Below are 26,454 nucleotides of genomic sequence, written 5' to 3'. Positions count from 1 at the left end.
GTGCAACGGCTCTCTGTCCCCAAAGCATTGTATCATGACACTCAATAGTAAAACTTATTCTCAAGAATCACTTCCTGGGGCTGGTGCCGTGGTGCAGTGGGTTAATTCTCTGCCTACAGCACCAGCATTGCATATGAGCACCGATTCTGATCCCGGCTGCTCCTCTTCCAGTCCAGCTCTCTGTTGTGGCCTGGGAAAGCAGTAGAAGATGGCCCAAGTCCTTTGGCCCCTGCACCCATGTGGAAGACCCAGAGGAAGCTCCTGGCTCCTGGCTTCAGATTGGCACAACTCTGGGCGTTTCAGCCATTTGGGGAGTGAACCAACAGAAGGAAGACCTCTCTCTTTCTCTCCCTTTCACTTTCATAACTCTACTTCTCAAATAAATAAATAAATCTTTAAAAAAAGAATTACTTCCTTTTAGTGTATTAAGTGTTTCATAAGTTATAAGTATAAGAGCTCACAAATTATGTATCATTCTTGAGTTCTTCTTTAAAGATAATTTTCTAAAAGGAAAGAAGGGGGTGGAAGGGAGGGGTGAGAAGAAGTGGGGAAAAAGCAAAATCATATTTGAGAAGCACTAACTAAACAGGAAAGGTAAAGGTAGAGGGGTGGGAAAGTGGGTGGGAGGGTGAGTATGGTGAGAAGAATTACTATGTTCCAAATGTTGTATTTACAAGATAGACACATAGAAGAAAATAAATAGGATCGGGGCCCAGTGTTGTGAAATAGTGGGTAAAGCAGCTGCCTATGAAATCGGCATCCCATATGTGCCCTGTTCTTGTCCTGCTGCTCCACTTCTGATCCAGCTCCCTGTTTAATGGCCTGGGGAAAAAGCAGCAGAGGATGGCCCAAATGTTTGGGCCTCTACCATCCATATGAGATACCTGGAAAAAGCTCCTAGATCCTGCCTTAGGCCTGGCTATTGCAGTCACTGGAGGAGTAAACCAGCAGATGTAAGATCACTGTCTCTCCATTTCTCTCTGTAACTCTTTGAAAATAAATAAATAAATCTTAAAAACAGATAAAGGCTCATTAGAAACAAAAAAATTCGGCCGGCGCCATGGCTCAATAAGCTAATCCTCTGCCTGCGGTGCTGGCACACCGGGTTCTAGTCCCGGTTGGGGCGCCGGATTCTGTCCCGGTCGCTCCTCTTCCTGTCCAGCTCTCTGCTGTGGCCTGGGAGTGCAGTGGAGGACGGCCTAAGTGCTTGGGCCCTGCACCTGCATGGGAGACGAGGGGAAAGCTCCTGGCTTCGGATCACCGTGCTGCACTGGCTGCAGTACGCTGGCTGCAGCGCCACTGGGGGGGTGAACCAATGGAAAAGGAAGACCTTTTTCTCTGTCTCTCTCTCACTGTCCACTCTGCCCGTAAAAAAGTAAATAAAAAAAGAAAAAAATTCATAATTCACAATATAATTGGATTTTATAGGCATCATCTTCCCAGGGTCACTCTCACTAAGGCAGAGTGTGGCAGAGTGTAGGCTGGCTCTGTCAAGGTTCAACTTAACACAATTTGAAAGGGCCTTTTCTAAAATGAGTGAAAAATCAAGCAAGAAAAAATGTTTACTTAAATTGAGGAGAAAATTCAGAATAGGCAGTCAAACAAGACAACAGCAATCATTATAGTTCCCAAACTATACTTTCTTTAGGTGTGTGTGCATGTGAATTTTTTCACAAACACTCCATCTATGTTGTACAATCTAAAGCACAAGGGAGCATATATTAGGTTAAGACACATTGTGGTTGCAAACACTCTGCAAATCTGACAATACCACACCGTCACGTGAATGGATACCAGTCTCCATGAGAACAGCTGGCTCCCTGTAAGAACTACACACAGCAAACACAGTAAAGTTCAACTTAAGTCCTTCATGTTGGTTTCCGCACCAAGTTTTCGAAACAAACCAGCTTTTCTGACATTTGCTCTCAAAACGCCTTGGCTTAAGTTAGTCTAAGAACCCACGGGATGTGGAATGTCCCTTTCAATTGCGCATGCTTCATGACGTCCCAACAAGGGTGGCATTTAGGTGAAAAGCCACAGCTGTCCCCTGCTCGAGCAGCCTGGTATGACTCGGTGGTCTGCCTTCGTACCGTGGGAAGCTGTCGGGGCTGGCTAAATGAGTCAGCTGGGAGGTAAAGCTGGGTTGGTGGCAGGCAGAGGATTCCAGGGCGGGGATCCGGGATCCGGATCAAGGTGCTGGGATTCCTGCAATTTCCAGCAGAGTAGGAGCACGCCTGGGCAGCCAGGCGCTACTCAAAGGTGTGGAGAGGCGGGCCTGTGACTGGGAGGTTCGGGGCCGCCATCCTCCGGGACAGGCAGCTGTAGGAAGAGGGTCCAGCCGCCCCCAGTCGCGAGGTCAGCCGAGAACCTGTGTGCCTCGGGACACGCTTCAGCTGTGGAAGAAGAGCTACCACATGGGCAGGATTTCGGGTAAGCCCAGTGAGCCATCCTGCGTGAGGCGGTGGAGTGCTTCCTGCCCGCCGAGATGTTATTCCCTCACACGTGGACAGCGTGCCGGTGCCCGATGGGCTTTCTGTCTGCCACTCGGCATTGCCTCGGGAAAAGGTAGCAGAGGGCAGGGCTGAGATGCGGGAAGGCGTTTGTGTCATTAGTTTCAGCTCTTAGGGCTATTTTCTAAAAATCAAAGAAACAGCAAAGCATAAAGAGGCATGGCAGGGAAACCTCGGGAATTACCTTGGGAAGGAACCCACTCGTTCATTTCAGCGTTAGGCCTAACGCCAAGAGAAACGCAGGTGATGTTTCTGTGAGAAGGTGCACGAGGGTCTGAAAGATGGTGGTTGCATCCCGGACGGTTTCAGTGCTTTGCGGTGTAAATCAGAGTATGCATCCTCTCCGGAAATGCTGCTTGCAGTCAGAGAGACATGCTGGGAACAATCGTGGCCTTTTCTTTGGAAAATGTCTGGATGAGTCTGTCCGTGCGAGCATGGACGGCAAGGCAAATGCGTGCAGAGGGGCTTGTGAAGGGCGTGTGGAGGACAAAGGTGGATGAGTGTGGCGCCCCACAAGTGCTAGAGGTGGATCCAAAAGCAGCTGCACATGTTGTCCACCTGCGGTAGAGCAGGGGCCCACGTGGCGCTCCACCTGATTACTGAGATGACGAGGAGGCTGCGTGCTGAGGGCCAGGCGCGCCCAGAGAACTGCTCGCAGCACACGTGGAGGCTAGCCTCCTTCTCACTCTCTTTAAGCTGTTTTTGTCAAACAGTTCCTTCTCGCGGTAATGCACGGGCGGCCCTTGCAGGTATTTCTTTTCTGCGTCCTTGTACTCTAGGCCATCGAGGGCAGCAATGGAACAAATGATTGCTTCTGGCAGGAGGACTTCCAGCACGAATTTGACTTTGTCTCTGACCAGAGCCTGCAACCTCTGGTCTATATGCTCGTAGACTTGTTGTAGATGTTTCGTCACGAGTTCCAACTGGTCCTCGTCCTCCAGGTATGTCTCGACGCACACCACGTACTGGTGGGAATTCAGAAATGACCTTAGCCACCTGGACTGCTTCTTGCCCTTCAGGATGGCCAGGAGGTGGCCGTCGGCCCCCTTCTTCTTCACGATGAAATCCACCAGCTTCTGGTCCCACGCAGCCTTCGTGCGGTCGGGGAGAATTTTCTTGTGGGATGGCATTCCCTGCAGGGCGGTCTCCTCAGAATCTTCCAGGGCTTCCAGTTCGGTGTAGTCCACTTTGGGGAAGGTGATGTCCAGTTCGCTGTCTTGGATGACTCTCCTGATACGGTAGCTGACATCGGCGGCGTAATAGTTCAGGAAAGAGCCCACGAAAGAGCCCCGGTCGAGTTGCTTTCGGTAATGGGTGATCAGGGAGAAGACCCAGTTCACACCCTCCGGGTACGCCTTCCGGGCTGTCTTCAGGAACTTGTCCTTCCCTGCACAGTCCAGGTGCTTCAGTCTTGCAAGAGGAACTCGAATGCCGCGCTTTTCTGGACACAGGCTGGCCTCAATCAGGAGCACCCTGGCCGTCTTGTCTGTCTCACTGACACTCTTGACCACTGCCGGCCAGTACGGGTGCTCCTGAAATTTAAACCACACCAGCGCTCCCTTTCCGATGGGGCTCGGTGTGGCTGGTCCCTTTTCTCCCTTCCTGATAGCCTTCTTAGGGGTCTTGGGTGATTCTCTGTCCACCAGCCTTTGCTTGTTGGCGGGGGGCGAATCCTGGAGAGCCGCAAGGCTGGTGGATGGTCCCTCTCCCCCATTCCTGCCAGACTTCTTGGACAGTCCTTTCTCAACCAGCCTTCTCTTTTTGGCAGGAGACACATCCTGGGGAGCCGCAAAGCTGGTGGATGGCCCCTCTCCTGCTTCCCCATCGGACTTCCAGTAGAGCTTGGGAAATAATTTTTCAACCAACCTTTGCTTTTCAGCGATGTGTGATTCCTGGAGAGTCACAGTGCTAGTGGTTGGTCCCTCTTCCTCTTTCCTGTCACTCATCCCAGGGACCTTGGGTGGTCCTTTATCAATCAGCCCTCCCGTTTCAGTGAGGGGGTACTGCTGGCGAGCTGCAAGGCTGGTGGATTCTTCCTCTTCTTCTTTGCTGTAAGTCCAGTGGACCTTGGGCAGTACTTTAACAACCTGTCTCAGCTTCTCAATGGGGGGTGACTCTTGGAGAGTCAGGATGCTGGTGGCTGGTCCTTCTTCCTCTTTCCTGACTCCCTTCCGAGGGTCCTTGGACAGTCCTTTGTCAACCACCCTTTTCTTTTTGGCAGGGGGCGAATCGCGGATAGCTGCAAAGCTGGTGGATATTCCCTCTCCCGCTTTTTTCTTTGACTTCCTGCAGATCTTGGGCATTCCTTTGTCAACCACCTTTTGCTTTTCAGTGGGGCATGTATCGTGGAGAGCCACGACACTAACGTCTGGTCGCTCTTCCTCTTCCCTGTAACCCTTCTGAGGGACCACGGACATTTCTTTGTCATCGAGCCTTCCCGTGTCGATGGGGGGTGTCTCCTGGGAAGCTGCAAAGCTTGTGGATGGCTCCTCTTCCCCTTTACTGTCAGTTTTGCAATGGATACTGGGCGGTTCTTTGTCAATCAGCCTTGCCTTTTCAATGGAGTTCATCTCCTGGGGAGCCACGAAGCTGCTGGGTGCTCCCTCCTCCCCTTTCCTGTCAGACTTCTCGTGGACCTTGGGCAGTCCTTCGTCAGCCAGCCTTAGCTTTTCGGTGGGGGGCGGCTCCTGGTGAGTCACGATGCTAGCATGTGGGCCTTCTTCTTTCCTGTAGGGCTCCCCAGAGATCTTGGGTGGTTCTATGTCTTCCAGCCTTGGCTTTTCAGCGGGCTGTGTATCTTGGAGAGTCACGAGGGTGGTGGGTGCTCCCTCCTCTGCTCTCCTGCCACCCTTCCGAGGGACCTTGGAGAGTGGTTTGTTAACCAGCTGCTGCGTTTCAGTGGGGGGCGACATGTGGAGAGCCATGAACATACTGGCTAGCTCATCTTCCTCATTCCTGCCCGCCTTGCCAGGGATCTTTCGTGGTCGTTTGCGGGGCGGCCTTCCTTTTTTGATGCGGGGTGTCGCCCGGGGAGCTGCAGAGCTGGTGGACGGCTCCTCTTCCCCTTTCTTGTATGTCCCACGGATCTCGGGACGTGTTCTGTCATCCAGCCTTCGCTTTTTGGTGGCACGCGTCTCCTGGAGAGCCGTGTCGCTTGTGGCTGGTCCCTCTTCCTCCTTCCTGCCAGCCTTTCTAGGGACCTTGGCTGGTCCTTTGTCAACCAGCCTTTGCTTTTTGTTGGAGCACTTCTCCCCGGGAGTCAGGAGTCCTGTGACTCGTCCCTCTCCCCCTTTCTTGCCAGTCTTCCCACGGCTCTTGGGAGGCCCCTTGTCACGGGCTGCTTTCCGGAGCTTCTTTTTTCGTTTTGGTGTACGGAAGACAATTCGCAGCTTTGGGAGACGGTCTTTGAAGGGCACCCTAGCCGCTTGTGAGACTGCCTCTGAGGTATCTTCTCCAGAGTCCTCTGTACGTTCAGTGGACACGGAGCACTCTGAGGACGTTGCCTGGGTCGTTGGGCAGCTGTCCTCTGCCTCTCTGTACACAGCCCTGGGCTCAGCGCGGGGTAGCCCAAGGGGCTGAGATGGAACCCCTTGGTCCTGGGTGGCACCAGCACCCTCCTCCACGACCGTGGGGGTCAGGCATGCGACTGCCGAGGTGCCTGCCTTTCCTCTCTTGCCCTTTGGCTTTTCTTTTGCCTTTCTCTTTCTCGGGCTCGCCAGTGTCGGGACCTTCTGGCCCACACTGGAGCTGTGGGGGGCCTCGGTCTGCACAGCGGCTGCAGGAGGGGCGGCGCTCATGGGCTCCTGCAGTTTCTCGCCCAGCAGGAAGGCATCCTCGCTCTCTGAAGGCATCGGCCCTGGTCCCGGTCCTGGCCTCTTACTTTTCTTGCGCCTGGTCCACAGGGCCCTTCTCGGCTTCCTATGCCTTTTACGAGCCAGTGGGCAGCCTGGCTTCTGTCTGGTCTTTTGGGGCGGTGCTAGCGCCTTTGGCGCTTTTGCTTTTTGTTCTTGGCCCCAGCTTGCTCTCTTGCGTAGCATCTCCCAGGCCGCTCTCAGGGCCCTTCTGTAGCCCCTCTTCTGGCCCAGTGGCATGCTGCCCTTCGGCATTGTCCTAGCTGAGAAGGCGACCGCTTCGAGGTCAGAGGTGGTCAGGGCCTTCACGTCTGCTCTCTTCACTCTGATTTTTTCATCGACTCCGAGGATCTGAACGGCTAGTAACAGCGCCTTCTTCCTCTTAGCTTTTGCTGAGGGGCCGCGTCTGGACAAAACCTTTGCTGGCCATAAGTGGCCCCGCCAGTCACACAGGATGTACTTGGCAACCATTGCGACTCGAGTGCCTCACACCAAGAGGAATTCAGAAGCGGCCTCGGTGTCTGGCTGCTGTTGCCGCCGCTGTTCTGGGCCCGATTTCCTTTGCCAAAGGACTGCAAAGGGTACACAGCAGGTGGGGGCTGTGCTCCTCCCCGCGAGTCCTCCCGAGAGGCCTGGACTCGAGCTGTCCAGGATGATCGTGGAGCACACTGCAACACGGAGAAAGAAACCAAGCAGTCTATCAGAACGCAATCATAATGTGGAAGTGGAAGCACCTGCTCCATGAGGCCGAGGGGAGCTACCGTAGGGAAGGAAGGGGAGTGCGTCTCAGACAGGGGGCAGAGGGAGGGCAAGTTTCTGGGAAAAGAGAGGGGAGGTGTCAGAGTAGCGACCAAACACCACAGTGCTCCCCAAACTCATCTTAGTGGCACACGGAAGAGCACCCGACTGGGTGGGTGGCTGAAGTGTCGGGGTTCCCTTTTCCTAATTGGTCACAGTGTGGCTTCAGGGCTCCTCAAGCTTCGACCAAGGGGAAGGCTTCCTTCTTTTCCTTCCTGAGGTGCCAATGCGGCCCTGTCCACCACCGGAAGCCAGAGGCCAACCCCTAGGCACAGACGCTGGGTACCAGCACAGAGCCATGTTCAGGAGCTTGCACACAGAGTGCAGAGTTTCCCCCATAATCACCTGCAACTCGATAATGGCTGCTGCCCACACTGGGCCTGGGCTGAGACCTGCAGGTCTGTGTGGTGCTTAAAATCCTCTGCCACCCACCCTGAATCTGTGACATCCCATTATCACACAAGTGACTGCAGCATGAGCAGCAGGGAATAGCACCGCGCACCCCCCAGATGTCACTAGGGAATGGTTGCAGGTGGATCTTTAGCAGAGAGGAGTCTCACCCAGTGTCACGTGGGTCGCGGTGAGTCTTCTCCTGGGAGCTGGAGCTCTCGCTTGTCACGTCCAGCTGCTGCCTGTCAGTAGACCTCTGACCTGCTGTGAAACACACCGTCCTTCCACAGACCAGATGAGGCCAGCCGTGGAGACCTAGCACTGGCTCCCTTTCAGTGGCTGATCTGTAAGGTGCCAAAGAGATAGGAAATTAAACCCATGACCTGGGGGCACTTTTCTCAACCTGCTCCCATCCCCAGCTCCAGAATGCAAGACCCCATGAAGGAGGACTGATAGCTTAATCCGACCCGGGAAAGTGGATATCACATATCTTTTCTTCCTTCTCCTGCATTCAAAAATGTTTCCAGCTTTCACCATTGCCTCCGCCCCAGACACTCGAACGTGACTTCAGCAGGCTTTCTGGGACTCTGTCCGCACTGGAAGCAAAAATGCGTCTCCCCCCCTGCCCCAGCTCTCAAACAACATTAAACTGGCTTGCAGAGTGTAAGTTTCATGGGAGGACCAACCCAGGGGAGGGCATGTGACACACGCTCACCTTACCCTATTGATGTGGGTGCTTCCAACGCATTCCCTATTCCTCGTGCTCCCCTGTGCACTACATGAAACCAAAGTTCCTAACGTAAGAGCAGCTTGGACAACTTTCTTGAAAAGGCTCACTTTCTCACACTGCTTTTGGGGAATCTCTTTGCAACCATGGCTTCCAGTGTTTCCCCAACTGTTGAATGCAGCGGCCAAAGTGCTGGGAACATGCACTGTGGGAGAGGCAGGCATTCTCTTTGTCTTGCTCTTCCCATCTTCCCACTCCCACTCACTTGCAGAACACGCTTGGCTGTTCTCTCTGCACTCCACCTGCACGCAGTACAACTCATCTGTACACCCAGCCTGTGCACCACTGACCTCGAAGTTGGTTTCTTAAAGCAAAGAGGTCATCTCCTTGGCGACCGCTGGCATGTCTGCCTTTGTGGAAGCACACACTCCTAGATGGAATTTTTAGTGTACAGTGACGATGAGATAGTCATGCTTTGGGGCTCTCCTACACAAAACCTTTCTTGGACAAGGGTCTACGATCTCATGGGTTTGGCGCCCTCTGTGTCAGAGAGCTCAGGGCCCTGGTGTCATGACGACAGAGACCACGGGGGACAAGGAATGACAGAGGTGACTCAGCTGCTTCAGTCTCCCCTCAGCTGCACCTGCCACACGTTTTACAGTATACATGTGACGGAGCACCCTCAAGCCCCAGTACAAGCACGAACAGGCACACATGTGCGTATACACAAGCGCACACAGAACCACAATGCCTGGGATCCATGCATGTAATGCACTCTCACTGCCTCTACACATCCCTGTCAACCGTTCTCTTCCAGGAAAAATGCCATTTATGGCTCCATTTAGGTCCTCAATTTAAAAATATACACGCCAAGATATTCCCAAGATGGTGGAATAGGAAGGGAGCACATTGACAGTCCGGGAAAAGACAGTTTAATGCAAGTGGAGATACTGCAGTTTCAAGGAAGAGTTAGGGAAGAAACAGCAGAGGAAACTCTTCCGGAACTGCTGGTTCACAGTGGACCCACGTGGAGGGCACGGCCGCCCATGGCTCGGAACCCCAGCCATGGAATCTACGCACCAGCGGTGGAAAGGGAGGTGAGCCAAAACCCCAGTTGCCTGAGACACCGGCGGGAAAGCGGAAGGAGGAGCCGAGAGGGAACGAGGCTTGAGGTCCCGTGGGGGAAATTTCACCAGGCTAACTAGAGGAGAGAGGGAAAAAAAATGGACCAGTATGGACATGAATCTCTCTCTCCACTCACCGTTCAAGGGCAAGCAAGACAAAGAGCAGGCGCCGTTTTGGACATACATAGGGGCTGTGCCTGCCATTAGCCAAGCAGAAAAACCTGACTCTGGGGGAGTGAAATAACAGGAGGTTGGGACCTGGTGAATGTGTGGAGCTAATGAACTGAGACTGTGAAGAACTGAAGGTGTGGGAGAGAACTCAAGGAGACATGAGTGCTCTCAGGAGAGTACGAAAACTCGGTAACCTTGGCAACCCGGTGGGAGATGGCAGAGAAATTTGAGCTTACACTGAGGACTGCATAAATCCTTTGTGGGGTTCTTGGGACAGAGCAGACGCATATTAAACCCACAGGAGGCAGAGATCAGAAATTGACTGCCTTCAATTCCGCTCAGCTGTGTGGAATTACTTCCCTGCTGAATAAAAAGAGAGAGAAAGAGAGAGAGAGAGATTTACCACACCTAACCTGGGTGTGTCAGCTTTGGCACACCCTTAACCCTGAAGAACCAAACAGAGCTCTCTGGCCACACCCATCAGGAGCCTCTAAGGATCCATCAAAAGCAGACAGTCCACTTAATACAGTCATAGCATAACGAGAAAAAACACCACAGCGAGGGAAGAAGAAACCAAAGAATATCTCCACAATGCCAAGCAACAAACACAGAAACCAAGGAAATAAGAACAATGAAGACATTATGACGCCCCCCCAAATGAACAAGACACCCCAATCCAAGATTATGAAGATGATGAGATAGAAGAAATGCAAGATACGGATTTCAAAAAATTTATGATAAGAACATTTAGAAGTTTTCAAGAACAAATTTTTGAACTACAGAAATCCTTACTGGACAGGATAGAAAATCCCTCTCGTGAAAACGAAATCTTAAGGAGGAATCAAACTGAAATGCAGAAACTAGTAGAACATGAAAGTGTGATAGTGAAGAGAAATCAAAATGAAATGAAGAATTCAATAGATCAAATGACAAACACATCAGAGAGCCTTAAAAACAGAGCCAGTGAAGCAGAAGAGAGAATATTGAACTTAGAAGACAGAGCACAGGAAAGTATACAGTCAAACCAAAGAAAAGAAGAACATGAGAAATTTAAAAAACATTGTTGGGAATCTACAGGACACTATTAAAAAAACCAACATTCGGGTTCTAGGAGTTCCTGAAGGCATGGAGAGAGAGAAAGGATTAGAAGGCCTTTTGGTGAGATACTAGCAGAGAACTTCCCAGGTTTGGAGAAGGACAGAGACATCCTAGTACAGGAAGCTCATAGAACCCCCAGTAAACATGACCAAAAGAGATCCTCACCATGACACATTGTAATCAAACTCACCACAGTGAAACATAAAGAAAAGATCCTAAAATGTGCAAGAGAGAAACGCCAGGTTACCCTCAGAGGATCTCCAATTAGACTCACAGCAGACTGCTCATCAGAAACTCTACAGGCTAGGAGGGAATGGCAAGACATAGCCCAGGCACGAAGAGAGAAAAACTGCCAGCACAGAATATTATAACCTGCAAAGCTCTCATTTGTGAATGAAGGTGAAATAAAGACCTTTCACAGCAAATAGAAATTGAAAGATTTTGTTGACACCCGTCCAGCCCTGCAAAAGATGCTTAAAGATGTGTGAAGCACAGAAAAACAGAAACATGGTCACGAATATGAAAGAAGGTAAATGAAGAAAACCTCACAGTAAAAGATCACACGAAGTTCAAAGCATGTATTAGAAAATATCTTTGGGAAAATGGCAGGGCAAAGTTACTACTTATCAATAGTCACATTGAACGTTAATGGCCTCAACACTCCAATTAAAAGACACAGACTAGCTGAATGGATTAAGGAACAAAACCCATCTATTTGCTGCTTACAAGAAACACATCTTTCCTACAAAGATGCATGCAGACTGAAAGTGAGAGGCTGGAAAAAGATATTCCATGCCAACAGAAACCAAAAAAAGCTGGTATAGCCATCTTAATATCAGGCAAAATAAACTTTAACACAAAACTGTTAAGAGAGACAAAGGGGGGCACTATATAATGATGAAGGGATCTATTCAACAGGAAGATATAACGATTATCAATGTATATGCACCTAATTACAGGGCACCGGTTTATTTAAAAGATATGTTAAGGGACTTAAAGGGAGACTTAGACTCCAATGCAATAGTAGTGGGGGACTTCAATACTCCACTCTCAGAAAGACAGATCAACTGGACAGAAGATCAACAAGGAAACAGTAGATTTAAATGACACTATAGTCAAAATGGATGTAACAGATATCTACAGAACTTCTCATCCTACACTTAAAGAATTTACATTCTGCTCAGCAGCACATGGAACCTTCTCTAGGATTGACTACATACTAGGCCATAAAGCAAGTCTCAGCAAATTCAAAAGAATTAGAATCATACGATGCAGCTTCTCAGACCACAGTGGAATGAAGTTGGAAATTAGCAACTCAGGAATCCCTAGAGCATATGCAAACACATGGGTATTGAACAACATGCTCCTGAATGAACACTGGGTCATAGAAGAAATCAAAAGAGAAATCAAAAACTTTCTGGAAGTAAATGAGGACAACAGCACAACATATCAAAACTTATGGGATACAGGAAAAGCAGTGTAAGAGGAAAGTTTATAGCAATAGGTGCCTACATCAAGAAATTGGAAAGGCACCAAATAAATGAGCTTTCAGTGCATCTCAAGGATCTAGAAAAACTGCAGCAAACCAGACCCAAAACTAGCAGGAGAAGAGGAATACTTAAAATCAGAGAAGAAATCAACAGGATTGAAACCAAGAAAACATTAGCAAAAAATCAGCCAAACGAGGAGCTGTTTTTTTTGAAAAAATACACAAAATTGACATAACATTGGCCCAGCTAACTAAAAAAAGAAGAGTAAAGACCCAAATCAATAAAATCAGAGATGAAAAAGGAAACGTAACAACAGACACCATAGAAATAAAAAGAGTCATCAGAAATTACTACAAAGAGTTGTATGCCAGCAAACAGGGAAATCTATCAGAAATGGGTAGATTCCTGGACACATGCAACCTACCTAAATTGAACCATGAAGATATAGAAAACCTAAACAAGGCCGGCGCCACGGCTCACTAGGATAATCCTCTGCCTTGCAGCGCCAGCTCACTGGGTTCTAGTCCTTGTCGGGGCGCCAGATTCTGTCCCGGTAGCCCCTCTTTCTGGCCAGATCTCTGCTGTGGCCAGGGAGTGCAGTGCAGGATTGCCCAAGTCCTTGGGCCCTGCACCCCATGGGAGACAAGGATAAGTACCTGGCTCCTGCCATCAGATAGCGTGGTACGCCGGCCGCAGCGCGCCGGCCGCGGTGGCCATTGGAGGGTGAACCAACGGCAAAGGAAGACCTTTGTCTCTGTCTCTCTCTCTCTCACTATCCACTCCGCCTGTCAAAAAAAATTAAAAAAAAGAAAACCTAAACAGACCCAAAACAGAGGCAGAAACTGAATAAGTAATAAAGGCCCTCCCAACAAAGAAAAGCCCAGGACCAGATGGAGTCACTGCTGAATTCTACCAGACATTTTAAAAAGAACTAACTCCAATTCTTCTCAAACTATTCAGAACAATCAAAAAAGAGGGAATCCTCCCAAATTCTTTCCATGAAGCCAGCATCACCTTAATCCCTAAGCCATAAAAAGATGCAGCATTGAAAGAAAATTACAGACCAATATCCCTGATGAACATAGACGCAAAAAGCCTCAATAAAATTCTGGCCAATAGAATGCAACAACACATCAGAAAGATCATCCACCAGACCAAGTGGGATTTATCCCTGGTATGCAGGGATGGTTCAATGTGCGCAAATCAATGAATGTGATGCACCACATTAACAAACTGCAGAAGAAAAACCAAATGATTATCTCAATAGATGCAGAGAAAGCATTTGATAAAATACAACACCCTTTCATGATGAAAACTCTAAGCAAACTGGGTATAGATGGAATATTCCTCAATACAATCAAAGCAATTTATGAAAAACCCACGTCCAGCATCCTATTGAATGGGGAAAAGTTGGAAGCATTTCCACTGAGATCTGGTACCAGACAGGGATGTCCACTCTCACCACTGCTATTCAGTATAGTTCTGGAGGTTCTAGCCAGAGCTATTAGGCAAGAAAAAGAAATTAAATTGATACAAATTGGGAAGGAAGAAGTCAAAGTATCTCTCTTTGCAGATGATGTGATTCTTTATTTATTATGCAAAGAACTCTACTAAGAGACTATGGGAACTCATAGAAGAGTTTGGTAAAGTAGCAGGATATAAAATCAATGCACAAAAATCAACAGCCTTTGTATACACAGACAATGCCATGGCTGAGGAAGAACTTCTAAGGTCAATCCCATTCACAATAGGCACAAAAACAATCAAATACCTTGGGATAAACTTAACCAAGGTCGTCAAAGATCTCTACGATGAGAATTACAAAATCTTAAAGAAAGAAATAGAAGAGGATATCAAAAATGGAAACATCTTTCATGCTCATGGATTGGAAGAGTCAATATCATCAAAATGTCCATTCTCCCAAAAGCAAGTTATAGATTCAATACAATACCAATCAAAATACCAAAGACATTCTTCTCAGATCTGGAAAAATGATGCTGAAATTCATATGGAGACACAGGAGTCCTCGAATATCTAAAGCAATCTTGGACAACAGAAACAAAGCCGGAGGCATCACATAACCAGATTTCAGGACATATTACAGGGCCGTTGTAATCAAAACAGCATGGTACTGGTACAGAAACAGATGGATAGACCAATGGAACAGAGTAGAAACACCAGAAGTCAATCCAAACATCTACAGCCAACTTATATTTGATCAAGGATCTAAAACCAATTCCTGGAGCAGGGGTAGTCTATTCAACAAATTGTGCTGCGAAAACTGGATTTCCATGTTCAGAAACATGAAGCAAGACCCCTACCTTACACCTTACACAAAAAGCCACTCAACATGGATTAAAGACATAAATCTACGACCTGACACCATCAACTTATCAGAGAACATTGGAGAAACCTTGCAAGATATAGGTATCGGCAAAGACTTCTTGGAAAATAACCCGGAGGCACAGGCAGTGAAAGCCAAAATTAACATTTGGGATTGCATCAAATTGAGAAGTTTCTGTACTGCAAAAGAAACAGTCAGGAAAGTGAAGAGGCAACCAACAGAATGGGAAATAATATTTGGAAACTATGCAACCGATAAAGGATTAATAACCAGAATCTACAAAGAGATCAAGAAAATCCACAACAACAAAACAAACTACCCACTTAAGATTTGGGCCAAGGACCTAAATAGACATTTTTCAAAAGAGGAAATCCAAGCGGCCAACAGACACATGAAAAAATCTTCAGGATCAGTAGCCATCAGGGAAATGCAAATCAAAACCACAATGGGGTGTTACCTCACCCGGTTAGAATGGCTCGCATACAGAAATCTACCAACAACAGATGCTGGTGAGGATTGGGGGAAAAGGGACACTAACCCACTGTTGCTGGGAATGCAAACTGGTAAAGTCACTATGGGAGTCAGTCTGGAGATTCCTCAGAAACCTGAATATATCCCTACCATACCACCCAGCCATCCCACTCCTTGGAATTTACCCAAAGGAAATTAAATTGGCAAATAAAAGAGCTGTCTGCACCTCAGGGTTTATTGCAGCTCAACTCACAGTAGCTAAGACCTGGAATCAACCTAAATGCCCATCAACAGAAGAGTGGATAAAGAGATTATGGGACATGTATTCTATAGAATACTATACAGCAGTAAAAAAACAATGAAATCCAGTCATTTGCGATAAAATGGAGGAATCTGGAGCACATCATGCTGAGTGAATTAAGCCAGTCACAAAGGGACAAATATCATATGTTCTCCCTGATCGGTGACAACTAACTGAGCACCAAAGGGGAAACCTGTCGAAGTGAAATGGACACTATGAGAAACAGTGACTTGATCAGCTCTTGTGCTGACTGTTGATGTACAATGTAATACTTTATCCCTTTTAGTATTTTCTCTTTATTTTGTTCTAGTACTGTTGTTTGAACTCTGTGATTAACACACAATTATTCTTAGGTGTTTAAATATAACTGAAAAGTGATCCCTGTTAAATATAAGAGTGGGAATAAGAGAGGGAGGAGATGTACAATTTGGGACATGCTCAATTGGATTTGCCCCAAATGGTGGAGTTAGAATCATGCCATGTGATCCCAATACAATCCCTTCAAGGTGGCATGTGCCAAAGCCATCTCACTAGTCCAAGTGATCAATTTCAGTTCACAATTGATCACACTTATAGGTCTAAGAGTCAAAGGGATCACACAACATGCCTAGTGTCTGCTAATACTAGCTGATAGAATCAAAAAGGGAGAGAATGATCCATCATCAGAAGCGGGATACACAGTAGGTTCATAGAATGGCAGATGTCCTAAATAGCACTCTGGCCTCACAATCAGCCCTTAAGGAATTCGGATATGGCTGAAGAGCCCATGAGAGTATTTTAGGCATGGAAAGCTGAGACACCCTTGAAAAAAAAAGAAGACCTAAATGGAAGATCTCTGCAAGTGAGATCCCAGTGGAAAGAACGGGGCCATCAAAGAAGGAGGTACCTTTCTCTGAAGGGAGGAGTGAACCTCCACTTTGACTATGACCCTGTCGGTATAAGATTGAAGTCGGCGAACTCAAAAGGCTTCCACAGCCTTGGCAACTCATGACAAGAGCCTAGGGAGATTACTGATGCCATAAACAAGAGTGTCAAATTGTTAGTTTGACCACAAGAGTCACTGTGTACTTACTTCTCAAGTGGGATCTGTCCTTAGTGTGTTGTCCAATGTGAAGTAATGCTATAACTAGTACTGAAACATTATTTTACACTCTGTGTTTCTGTGTGGGTGCAAAATGATGAAATCTTTAATTAATATATACTGAATTGATCTTCTGTATGTAAAGATAATTGAAAATGAATCTTGATGTGAATGGAATGGGAGAGGGAGCGGGAGATGGGAGGGGTGTGAGTGGGAGGCAAATTATGGGGGGGGAGCCATTGTAATCCATAAACTGTACTTTGAATATTTATATTTACTAAATAAAAGATAAAAAAAGACAGAATAGAGGCTTTTGAAAAGAACTTTGAAAAAAAAAAAAGAAATCTACCAACAACAGATGCTGGCGAGGATGTGGGGGAAAAGGGACACTAACCCACTGTTGCTGGGAATGCAAACTGGTAAAGTCACTATGGGAGTCAGTCTGGAGATTCCTCAGAAACCTGAATATATCCCTACCATACCACCCAGCCATCCCACTCCTTGGAATTTACCCAAAGGAAATTAAATTGGCAAATAAAAGAGCTGTCTGCACCTCAGGGTTTATTGCAGCTCAACTCACAGTAGCTAAGACCTGGAATCAACCTAAATGCCCATCAACAGAAGAGTGGATAAAGAGATTATGGGACATGTATTCTATAGAATACTATACAGCAGTAAAAAAACAATGAAATCTGGTCATTTGCAATAAAATGGAGGAATCTGGAGCACATCATGCTGAGTGAAATAAGCCAGTCCCAGAGGGGCAAATATCATGTGTTCTCCCTGATCGGTGACAACTAACCAAGCACCATAAAGGAAACCTGTTGAAGTGAAATGGACACTATGTGAAAGAGTGACTTGATCGGCCCTTGTGCTGACTGTTGATGTACAACTTAATACTTTATCCCTTTTAGTATTTTTTTTTGTTCTACTTAATACTATTGGTTGAACTCTGTAATTAACACACAATTACTCTTAGATGTTCAAATTTAACTGAAAAGTGATCTCTGTTAAATTTAAGAGTGGGAATAATTGAGGGAGGAGATGTACAATTTGGGACATGCTGAAGCTGAATTGCCCCAAAGGTAGAGTTAGAAATGTGCCAGGGGATTCCAATTCAATTCCATCAAGATAGCATGTACCAATGCCATAGCACTAGTCAAAGTGATCAATTTCAGTTCACTATTGATCATACTGATAGGTCTAAGAGTCAAAGGGATCACAGAAAGAAGATAGTGTCTGCTAATACTAACTCATAGAATAAAAAAGGGAGAGAACGATCCAACATGGGAAGCGGGATACACAGTAGGTTCATAGAATGGCAGATGTCCTAAACAGCACTCTGGCCTCAGAATCAGCCCTTAAGGCATTCGGATTTGGCTGAAGAGCCCATGAGAGTATTTTAGGCATGGAAAGCCAAGACACTCTGGCAAAAAAAAAAAAAAAAAAAAAAAAAAAAAAAAAACCACCTAAATGGAAGATCTCTGTGAGTGAGATCCCAGTAGAAAGAACGGGCCATCAAAGAAGGAGGTACCTTTCTCTGAAGGGAGGAGTGAACCTCCACTTTGACTATGACCTTGTGTGAATAAGATCGAAGTCGGTGAACTCAAAAGGCTTCCATAGCCTTGACAACTCATGACAAGAGCCTAGGGAGATTACGGTCGCCATAAACAAGAGTGTCAATTTGTTAAGTCAACAACAGGAGTCACTGTGCACTTACTCCTCATGTAGGATCTCTGTCCTTAATGTGTTGTTCAATGTGAATTAATGCTATAACCAGTACTCAAACAGTGTTTTACACTCTGTGTTTCTGTGTGGGTGCAAACTGTTGGAATCTTTACTTAATATATGCTAAATTGATCTTCTGTATATAAAGATAATTGAAAATGAATCTTGATGTGAATGGAATGGGAGAGGGAGCGGCAGTTGGGAAGGTTGTGGGCAGGAGAGAAGTTATGGGGGTGGGAAAAAGCCACTATAATCCATAAGCTGTACTTTGGAAATTTATATTTGCTAAATAAAAGTTTAAAAAAAGAAAAATACTCCCAGAAAGTAGCTTTGCCTATATTATCATCGTATTCCTCAAAGCTGGAACTACAGATAAGAAGATGGTAACACTTGAACAACAACAACAACAAAAAAGTTAGACTGGAATTCGAACTCTGGTACAAACATCTCTCTAATCATCCAGTTCTAACTTTTAGCATAAAAGTCTGTTGTACGTTTAAAATGGCACAATTACATCATTTTCTTTTATGCTTCAAACCTCTTGGAGACAAAACTGATAGGTTTTCTTGAAATATACGGGTGTAGACATTTCAAAATAAATTAAAAAACGGCTGCTTACTTGCAAAAAAATATATACACGCCGAACTCTCTGAAATGATGTTTAAAATTACTGAAAAAGAACTACAGGAAGCATCCGCCATTCCATCACCAGGGCATGCTTCTTGCAAATATGCAAGCCCCAGCAGGCTCCAGAAAGGTCCTCTTGTTTTAGACACATATACCATAGTATAGGATAGCATGTTCCTACTATATGTTTATACCGCACAGGATTTGAATACTATTCTGTATCCATGTTTGGCTCCACCTTTTCAAGCGTGAAACACACACTTTCAACGTCGCACTTTCCAACACCAATGATCAAATTATATCTCTGACTAAAACAGCAATGCCTCCTTAAGAGAATGATCTGAAGGGAATATGTCAAGTCCCACTATCAAATCCTCTCACCACACGCTGTGGCCCACTGCCCCAATGCCTCCTATCCAGCACTTCCATATAGGTTTGTGTATGGTTTTCTATCCAATTTTGTACCAGTGGGAATAGAATTGTCTTCTCTCCCAGCAGAGAGAAGGGTAGGTCACTAGATAGGTTGCTTGGTAAGTAGGCAGACGTTTGCGTGGAGAGATAGATGTAGAGGGAAGTGGAAATATTTACATAGACAGAAATGCAGAGCTAGATTGATGGCCACTGACCGAGGACTGATATAGCCAAGACAGATGCACTTATACACACAGATAAATTTACAGGTCCTATCTAGAAGACCACGTGAACGCACAGAAGGATATAAAATGTATATAGACTAAAAGAAAAGGATAACTGCATGCAGAGACTGAGAAAAACAGATGGATACAGATTAGATACAGAAGGATGCACACAGAAGCAGAGATATCTGATTATAATTGCATGCATGATAGTGAGCTGACAGGTATACAATAGAGGTAGGTGGATAGACACACAGTAGATAGAGAAGTAGGAGGGGCAGAGAGAGAATGGGGGAGAGAGAATGAAAGACGCAGAGAGAGAGAGAGAGAGAGAGAGAGAGAATGAGAGAGACAGAGAGACTCAGAGGTAGAAAACATGTATTTTTTGTGCCAACCAGGAACCCTGTGAAAGAAACAGAACGGCAACACCACCAAACCAAGATGTTGAAGTAACTCCACATTCCCTGGGGACCAGCGACTGGAAATGCATCCGGAATTGCAGGCTGCATCCAAACACCACCTGCCGAGTTAAAACAAAAGGAAGATACTATGAGTCTTGAGTGGGAACTGTGTAACATCTCAGTCAACTTCAGGGCACTAAGAATAAAATTCCCCAAAACAAGTGTTGATGATTTGGGGGCACAACTTGTGTTCTAGCCCATTAGCATTTTGCTCGAGGATCAAAGGGCCTATAATCAAATGGGCTTTTCTTTCTCCTGTCAACAGCCATGATGTAGGAAAAGTCATTGCGGAAGCTCCTAGCCCAGGTGGGCACTTCAAGCAATCTGGGGGAAAAGTTTCTGAAAAGCCAAAACCATCTCCCAACCCTCTGGAAGCTTTCTCCCAGTTGGGGTCATTGTGGAGGTGGCGCCCCACAGCATTGCTCGGGGGCAGGCGTCCTCTCATTCTCACCCCAACACTCCTCCCTGTGTGACGAGCTGTTCACCAGAGCTGCTTCTCAGCGGTCAGGGGTGCGACTTTAAACCTCCCTCAGCACACGCATTTCCCTGTGAGGACGAGCTGGCCGTGTGCCTCTCGGTGATAAAGGAGCACTCTGTAGAACCCCTTTGATGAAGAAAATGGATGCCTGCACCTTTCCATTGGCAGCAGAAAGCCGCAGAAGCGTACATATGAGTCTTTCTGTTTCGTTTTCTTTCTTAAGTTTTAAAGGTGTCACTGTGTTAGCGGGGTTTTGGAGACTGGGTGAGGATTTACATCTATACATTGTCCTTGAAGTTTGGCCACTAATCTAATATCATACTTTAATAGAGGTCACACTTTCCTGGAGAATGCTTTTTCTGTTTTTCTTTTTTGTGCATACAAGTGATCTGTCAATGGTAAGGATCACAAGCATCAGCATCCTGAACTGCCCTCAGTTTTTTCGTAGGAGGAAAAGAGAATTCGTTTTGACACCTTGCAAACCGTGAGCTACGACGTAAACAGACAGGCACCTTCACATTCAAGCGACGAGGGCACTGCCTCTCAAATTTCCTTGAACAACAAAGCAGCACCAGCAACCCTTCGGCAGGCACCTGCGACCCCCACCCCCATCGTCTACTACTCAGAGAAGGAATCGCAGGAGCGCCTGAGGCAAGGGCTGTGCAAACGTCCTGGTCTCTTATCCAGGCCTCTACTTCAAGACCAGCGTACAGACTCTCCCTTGCAAAGCACAGCCCCCTTGCACACAGTTCCCACTCAAAGGGGGGCTGTGCTTTGAAAGCAGACCCTGCTACCTGCCTCAGGGGAGACGAGACCTCCAGACCCCCATAGCTCCCATAAGCACGCACAGAGTACATTAGGCCTACGAAAGTAAGGGTCACCTCCTCGTTGCTGAGGATGAGAGCTCCGTAACCATTCACACCCTGGCCAGTGAATGAGGCGTGTCGTTTGGTTGGGGATCCACTGAGGAGCCCTCTGTCCTGCATGAGGACAGAGGGTTGTCGTGCCCACAAGGTGAGTCGGGTGCTGTGCACCCTGCAAACCCTATTGGGCAGATGCCAGGTGCTGTCCACGGGCCAAGGACCATGACTCTGGGCTCTAAGCCCACGATAGTGCGTTGCGTGTCCAATGGGAGGACTGAGGCAGAGCCTCGTGGGTGGGCACAGAGAAGACTCAGGTGAATTATGCAGCTTCTGGAAAACTGACACTCACCGGGAGGACAGTGCTACACGTACTTCCCTTAGCACAAGACAGACACAGAAACGCCAAAAAAGCATCCGGAGTGGTGAACAGAAACCTCACGATGTGGCTACACCACAGAGAGGAGCACGATCGACATGAGACATGAGGGTAGGCGCAACTTGTCAACTCTCGTGAAATATCAGGCAGAGGTCAGGCACGTGTGTGCATGTGCATGTCCATCTTACTGTATGAAGACTCGGGGGGCAGGGCCTGCAGAATCACACAGAGGTGAGCAAAAGGAAAGCAGGCTTGGCAAAGGCGTACCACAGAAACCAGGAACGGTGAGATTACACTTGACACTTTCTTGCAGGAATGTTTCATATTCCTGGCAAGACATGCTCATTATTAGAACTCGCAACCTGACACAGAGCAGCCATAGCCAACTGGAGGCCGAGAAGACAGAGGGGAAGCAACATTGGAAAATGATCCACAATAATGGAAAACACCACAAGGCACACTCCAGTCTGCCAGCACCCCATGGCTGTATGTGGCACTCATGGACACACGCGTGGCACATGGACACACAGAGGCACGACCGTACCTACCCATGTGGACAGCCATCAAGGGGGAAAACTGATGAAATGATCCCGAGGCCAGCACGGGGTGAGGCTGGAAAGAGAGGGCAACAAAGGGGGTCCGGTGTTGTGAGGGGCGGGTGCAGCCACGTCGGGAGAAAGGCGGGGAGGCACCGCAGCCAGCAAACCCATGGGCATGGAGGAGGAGACCCTAGGAGCGCGGGCCTGGACTTGAGGAAAGAGTCAGGCCCAGCTCCGTGAAGGCTCTGCAGGAGGCCACGGAAAGGGCTCATGATCCCCAAGACCCCTCCCAGCGATGACAGGGAGCTGTGAGCTGTGGACGGGGTAGTGGGATGGGAGAGGAGGGCCCGCTCGAAGCTGGGACCCTCAACCTCTCTGGAGAGTATACCAGCAATGATTCTGCAGGCACAGGTCTTTCTGTGGGCCACAGACAGAGCGCTGGGTGCCGAGGGCGGGGTGGGATGTCCACTACGGACTGCCTGTGTCCAGGGCAATCCCAGGCCGCTCGTCTCTGAAGAGTATAAATCGGAAGTAGCCCTTAGAGGACGGGAATCGAGGGTAAGGCACGTCCAGCTCACCTGCCTGCTGACCTCCTGCCCACAAGGAAGGCTCTGACTGGCGGACGCTCTCAGGGAATCTTAAGGAAGGGGAAGGTGGGGCCGGCAGGGTCAGAGTGTCAGAATCAGGGAGCTTCGCGTGGCAGTAGGGCCTGGAGATTGGCCGGGCCTAAACGGTTACTTGGTCAAATGGAACCCTGGTTGTGGTCCCCAAGAACCTGTTCTGGGGACCAAGAGGTCTTGCTTTCCCAGTGCAGCATCTGAGAAGGCAGAAGGCACCCACCCTTCATTGGAAACAGCCCACCAGGGCAAGAGGTGGAATGAAGCAGCAGCTATAAAATCCCAGGTGTTTCTCGATCTGATAGACCCAAAAGAGTTTTGCAAAAAATGGAAACGGTCTCCCAGACATTTATGTATTTATTTCATTTATTTCCAAAGATAGGCATTTTTCCCATCAGTGCTACATATGTGTGTGTGTGTGTGTGTGTGTGTGTGTGTGTGTGTACTGGCCTCATCTGCAGATCACTGAAGGGACAGAGAGTCCACAATCCCTCATACATGGCATGGGCCTGGCGTCGTGTGTCCCGGCAGAACCTGGATCCCTACTCTGTGCCTCTGGAGAGACCAGCGGCCCTATACACACACACACACAGACACACACACACACATAAGTAGGCACAACAACTTTGCTAAACAAGTATTTTAAAAGTTCATTGCCTAAGTGTTTTCTTTCCAAAACCACTTGTTTCAATTTATTATTGTACTTTTTTTCAAAAAGATCGATTTATTTGAAAGAGTTACAGAGAGAGGGAGAGACAGAGAGAGATTGATCTTCCATTCACTGGTTTGCTCACAGATGGCATAATTCTCAGGGCTGGGCCACGAGCTTCTTCCAGTACTCCCAGTGGTTGGAAGTGGCCCAAGCACTTAGGCCGTCTCTTCTGCTGCTTTCCTCAGGCCATTGACATGGAGCTGGGTCTGGAAGTAGAGCAGCCCAGAAGTGAACCAGCACCCGTGTGGGATGCAGGCCTCCCAGGCAGCAGCTTCACCCACTACGTCAAAACATCGGCTCCAAATCTTATTTCTTTCCCATAAGGTTTATTTTACTTATTTGAAAGGTGTAGTGACAGAGAGGGAGGGGCAGAAAAAGAGGTCTTCCATTGGCTGTGGTTCACTCCCCAAATGACCACAAATGCTGCTGGGGCTCAGCCAGGCTGAAGCCATGAGCTGGAACACCATGTGTGACTGTCACTCAAGTGGCAGGGTCTTAAGCATCAGGACATCTGCTGCTGCCTTCCCAGGGGCAGTAGCAAGAAGCTGGATCAGAAGCAGAGCAGCTGGGACACGAACCAGTGCTCCCAGATTGGATGGTAGCCTCCACAGGGCGGCTTAACCTGCCGTGCCACAAAGCGGGCCCCGACACACAGACTTTATGATGTTGGCCCGAGTTCTCTGATTCGGCAAAACCTGGCTCTCATTAACCGGCTGCCAGAGGCAGAGGTGTGGAGAAATGGGAGAAAGAGACAGAAAGTCCAGGAAGGCACAAAGTGTAATTTACTGAGGTGACTCAGGGGCAGAACCGGCGGCCAAGAGACATAAGATCTTCGCTCCACGAGGCAGGAGAGAAAGGATTTCCAAAGGCAAAGGAGGCTTACGGTGACCACGGTGCACCTGGACGTTCTCAGGAGGCAGTCATGCTCCAGGGCATCAGAGCAGAGCAGCAGGTTATCCTAACGGGTAACATCATGACCTCCAGGCTCACCTAAAGTGCGTGATGGTGGATATGACCGAGATGGCTGCAGCCATGTCAGGCTGGGTTCCCTACAAACTCCTATGTTTGCTACTTAAAAGCTGCTCACTGAAGAAAAATTCACGCAAGCTCAGATTTGCCCTTGGAAGTGTGCCATTCAGTGGCATTCAGTCACTTCAGAATCCTGGGACACCCTGACCTCCATCAATTCCCACCAGGTTCCCAGGAGTCCCACAGGAAATCTTGATTCCATCAAGCGGTCCTTTCTCATTCCCACCTCCCCCCAGTCCTTGAGTCCACCACACTGCTCTGCAACCTGACTGGACTACAAGAGTCAGGCTTCTGGGGCTGGTGCTGTGGCCCAGGAGCCTAATCCTCTGCCTGTGGTGCCGGCATTCCATATGGGTGCCAGTTTGTGTTCTGGCTGCTCCGCTTCCACTCCAGCTCTCTGCTAATCGCCTGGAAAAGCAGTGGAGGGTGGCCCAAGTCCTTGGGTCCCTGCTCACACATAAGAGACCTTGTGGAAGCTCCTGGCTCGTGGCTTCAGATCACCCCAGTTTGGCCACTGCTGGACATTTGGGCAGTCAATGCGCACATGGAAGACCTCTCTCTCTCTCTCTCTCTCTTTCTCTGTTTCTCCCTCTCACTGTCTGTAATTCTACCTCTCAAATAAATAAATAAAATCTTTTAAAAACAAGTCAGGCTTCCACGAATTTTCACAACCATACAGTGATAGAATCTTTGACCCTCAGTGTCTGCCTCCTTTCACTTCAAATGATTTCAAGATACATCCGATTGTTGTAACACATGTCCGGACATTCTGTCTCATTTGTGGCTGCATCACATTCCATGGTGCAGACAGGCCCTATTTATTTTTTGTTAAGAATTTTATTTATTTATTTATTTGAGAGGAAGAGTTACAGAGAGGGGAGGTCTTTCATCTGCTGGTTCACTTCCCAAATGACCACCAAAGGCCGCAGCTGGGCCGATCCAAAGCCACAACCTGGGAGCTTCCTCTGCTTCTCCCATGAGGGTGCAGGTGTCCAACCACTTGAGCCATCTTCTTTTTAAAAAAAAAAGATTTATTTTTATTTATTTGAAATACAGTTACAGAGAGAGGTAGAGACAGAGAGAGGGGTACTCCATTCGCTGGCTCACTCCCCAGATGGCTATAATGGCTGGAGCTGTGCTGATCCAAAGCCAGGAGCCAGGAGCTTCCTCCGGGTCTCTCACGCGGGTGCAGGGGCTGAAGGACTTGGGTCATCCCCCACTGCCTTCCCAGACCATAGCAGAGAGCTGGGTCCGAAGAGGAGCAGCTGGGGCTAGAACCTGGAGCCCATATGGAATGCTGGCGCCTCAGGCCAGGGCTTTAACTAGCTGCGCCACAGCACCGGCCCCAGGGCCATTTTCTACTTCTTTCTCAGGCACTAGCAGAGAGCTGGTTCAGAAGAGGGGCATCCAGGACACGAATCGGCACCCGTATGGAGGCCGCAGCCACAGGCAAAGGCTCAGCGCACTACACCACAGAGCTGGCCTACTGTATATGGGTTAATCTCTACACCAAATGGGGAAATGTTGGCATGTTTCCACTTGACCCTTGGGAAGTGCTTCTGTGAACATGCAGAAAAACTCACGGAGGGGGCCAGCGTGGTGGAATAGGGGGATAAACCATCACCTGCACTGGCATCCCACATGAGCAACGGTTTGAGTTCCAGCAGCTCCCCTCCCAATGCAGCTCCATGCTAATGTCCTGGGAAAGCAGCAGAGGATGGCCAAGTGCTTGGGCCCTTGCACCCACGTGGGAGACCGGGATGGAGTTCTTGGCACTTGGTTTCAGCCTGCTCTAGCCCTGGCTGTTGTGGCCATTTGGGTAGTGAGGCATCAGATGGAAGCGCTCTCTCCCTCCTTCCCTCCCTCCCTCCCCCCTCCCCCGCCATTCAAACAAATACACTTGAAAAAAATACCAGAAACACGTATTGGCTTGAACACCCCTTCATAACTTCTTTTGTACAAGCTTAGGCGTGGAAAGTGTTATGTTAATTTCATGCTTGATGTTTGGGGGAGCTACCAGACTGTCCTGTGCA

General features: G+C 48.0%; 1 protein-coding gene across 1 annotated transcript in view; it reads right to left on the bottom strand.

The window, feature by feature from the left end:
• Positions 1-1,655: 1,655 nt before the first annotated feature.
• LOC149119765 (uncharacterized) overlaps positions 1,656-26,454 on the bottom strand; it is a 39,963-nt gene continuing 15,164 nt past the window's right edge. The window contains exons 2-4 of the mRNA XM_089324934.1: positions 19,779-19,866; positions 7,720-7,893; positions 1,656-7,029 (exon numbers count right to left, since the gene is read on the bottom strand). Coding sequence (XP_089181060.1) covers positions 3,107-6,832 — 3,726 coding nt within the window. The 5' untranslated portion in view covers positions 6,833-7,029; positions 7,720-7,893; positions 19,779-19,866 and the 3' untranslated portion in view covers positions 1,656-3,106. The remainder of the gene's footprint in view (positions 7,030-7,719; positions 7,894-19,778; positions 19,867-26,454) is intronic.

Source organism: Oryctolagus cuniculus, chromosome X (assembly GCF_051225735.1).
Source record: "Oryctolagus cuniculus isolate XC-2025 breed Fujian yellow rabbit chromosome X, ASM5122573v1, whole genome shotgun sequence".
NCBI classification, from domain to species: domain Eukaryota; kingdom Metazoa; phylum Chordata; class Mammalia; order Lagomorpha; family Leporidae; genus Oryctolagus; species Oryctolagus cuniculus.
This window is presented reverse-complemented; position numbering and strand designations above follow the sequence as displayed.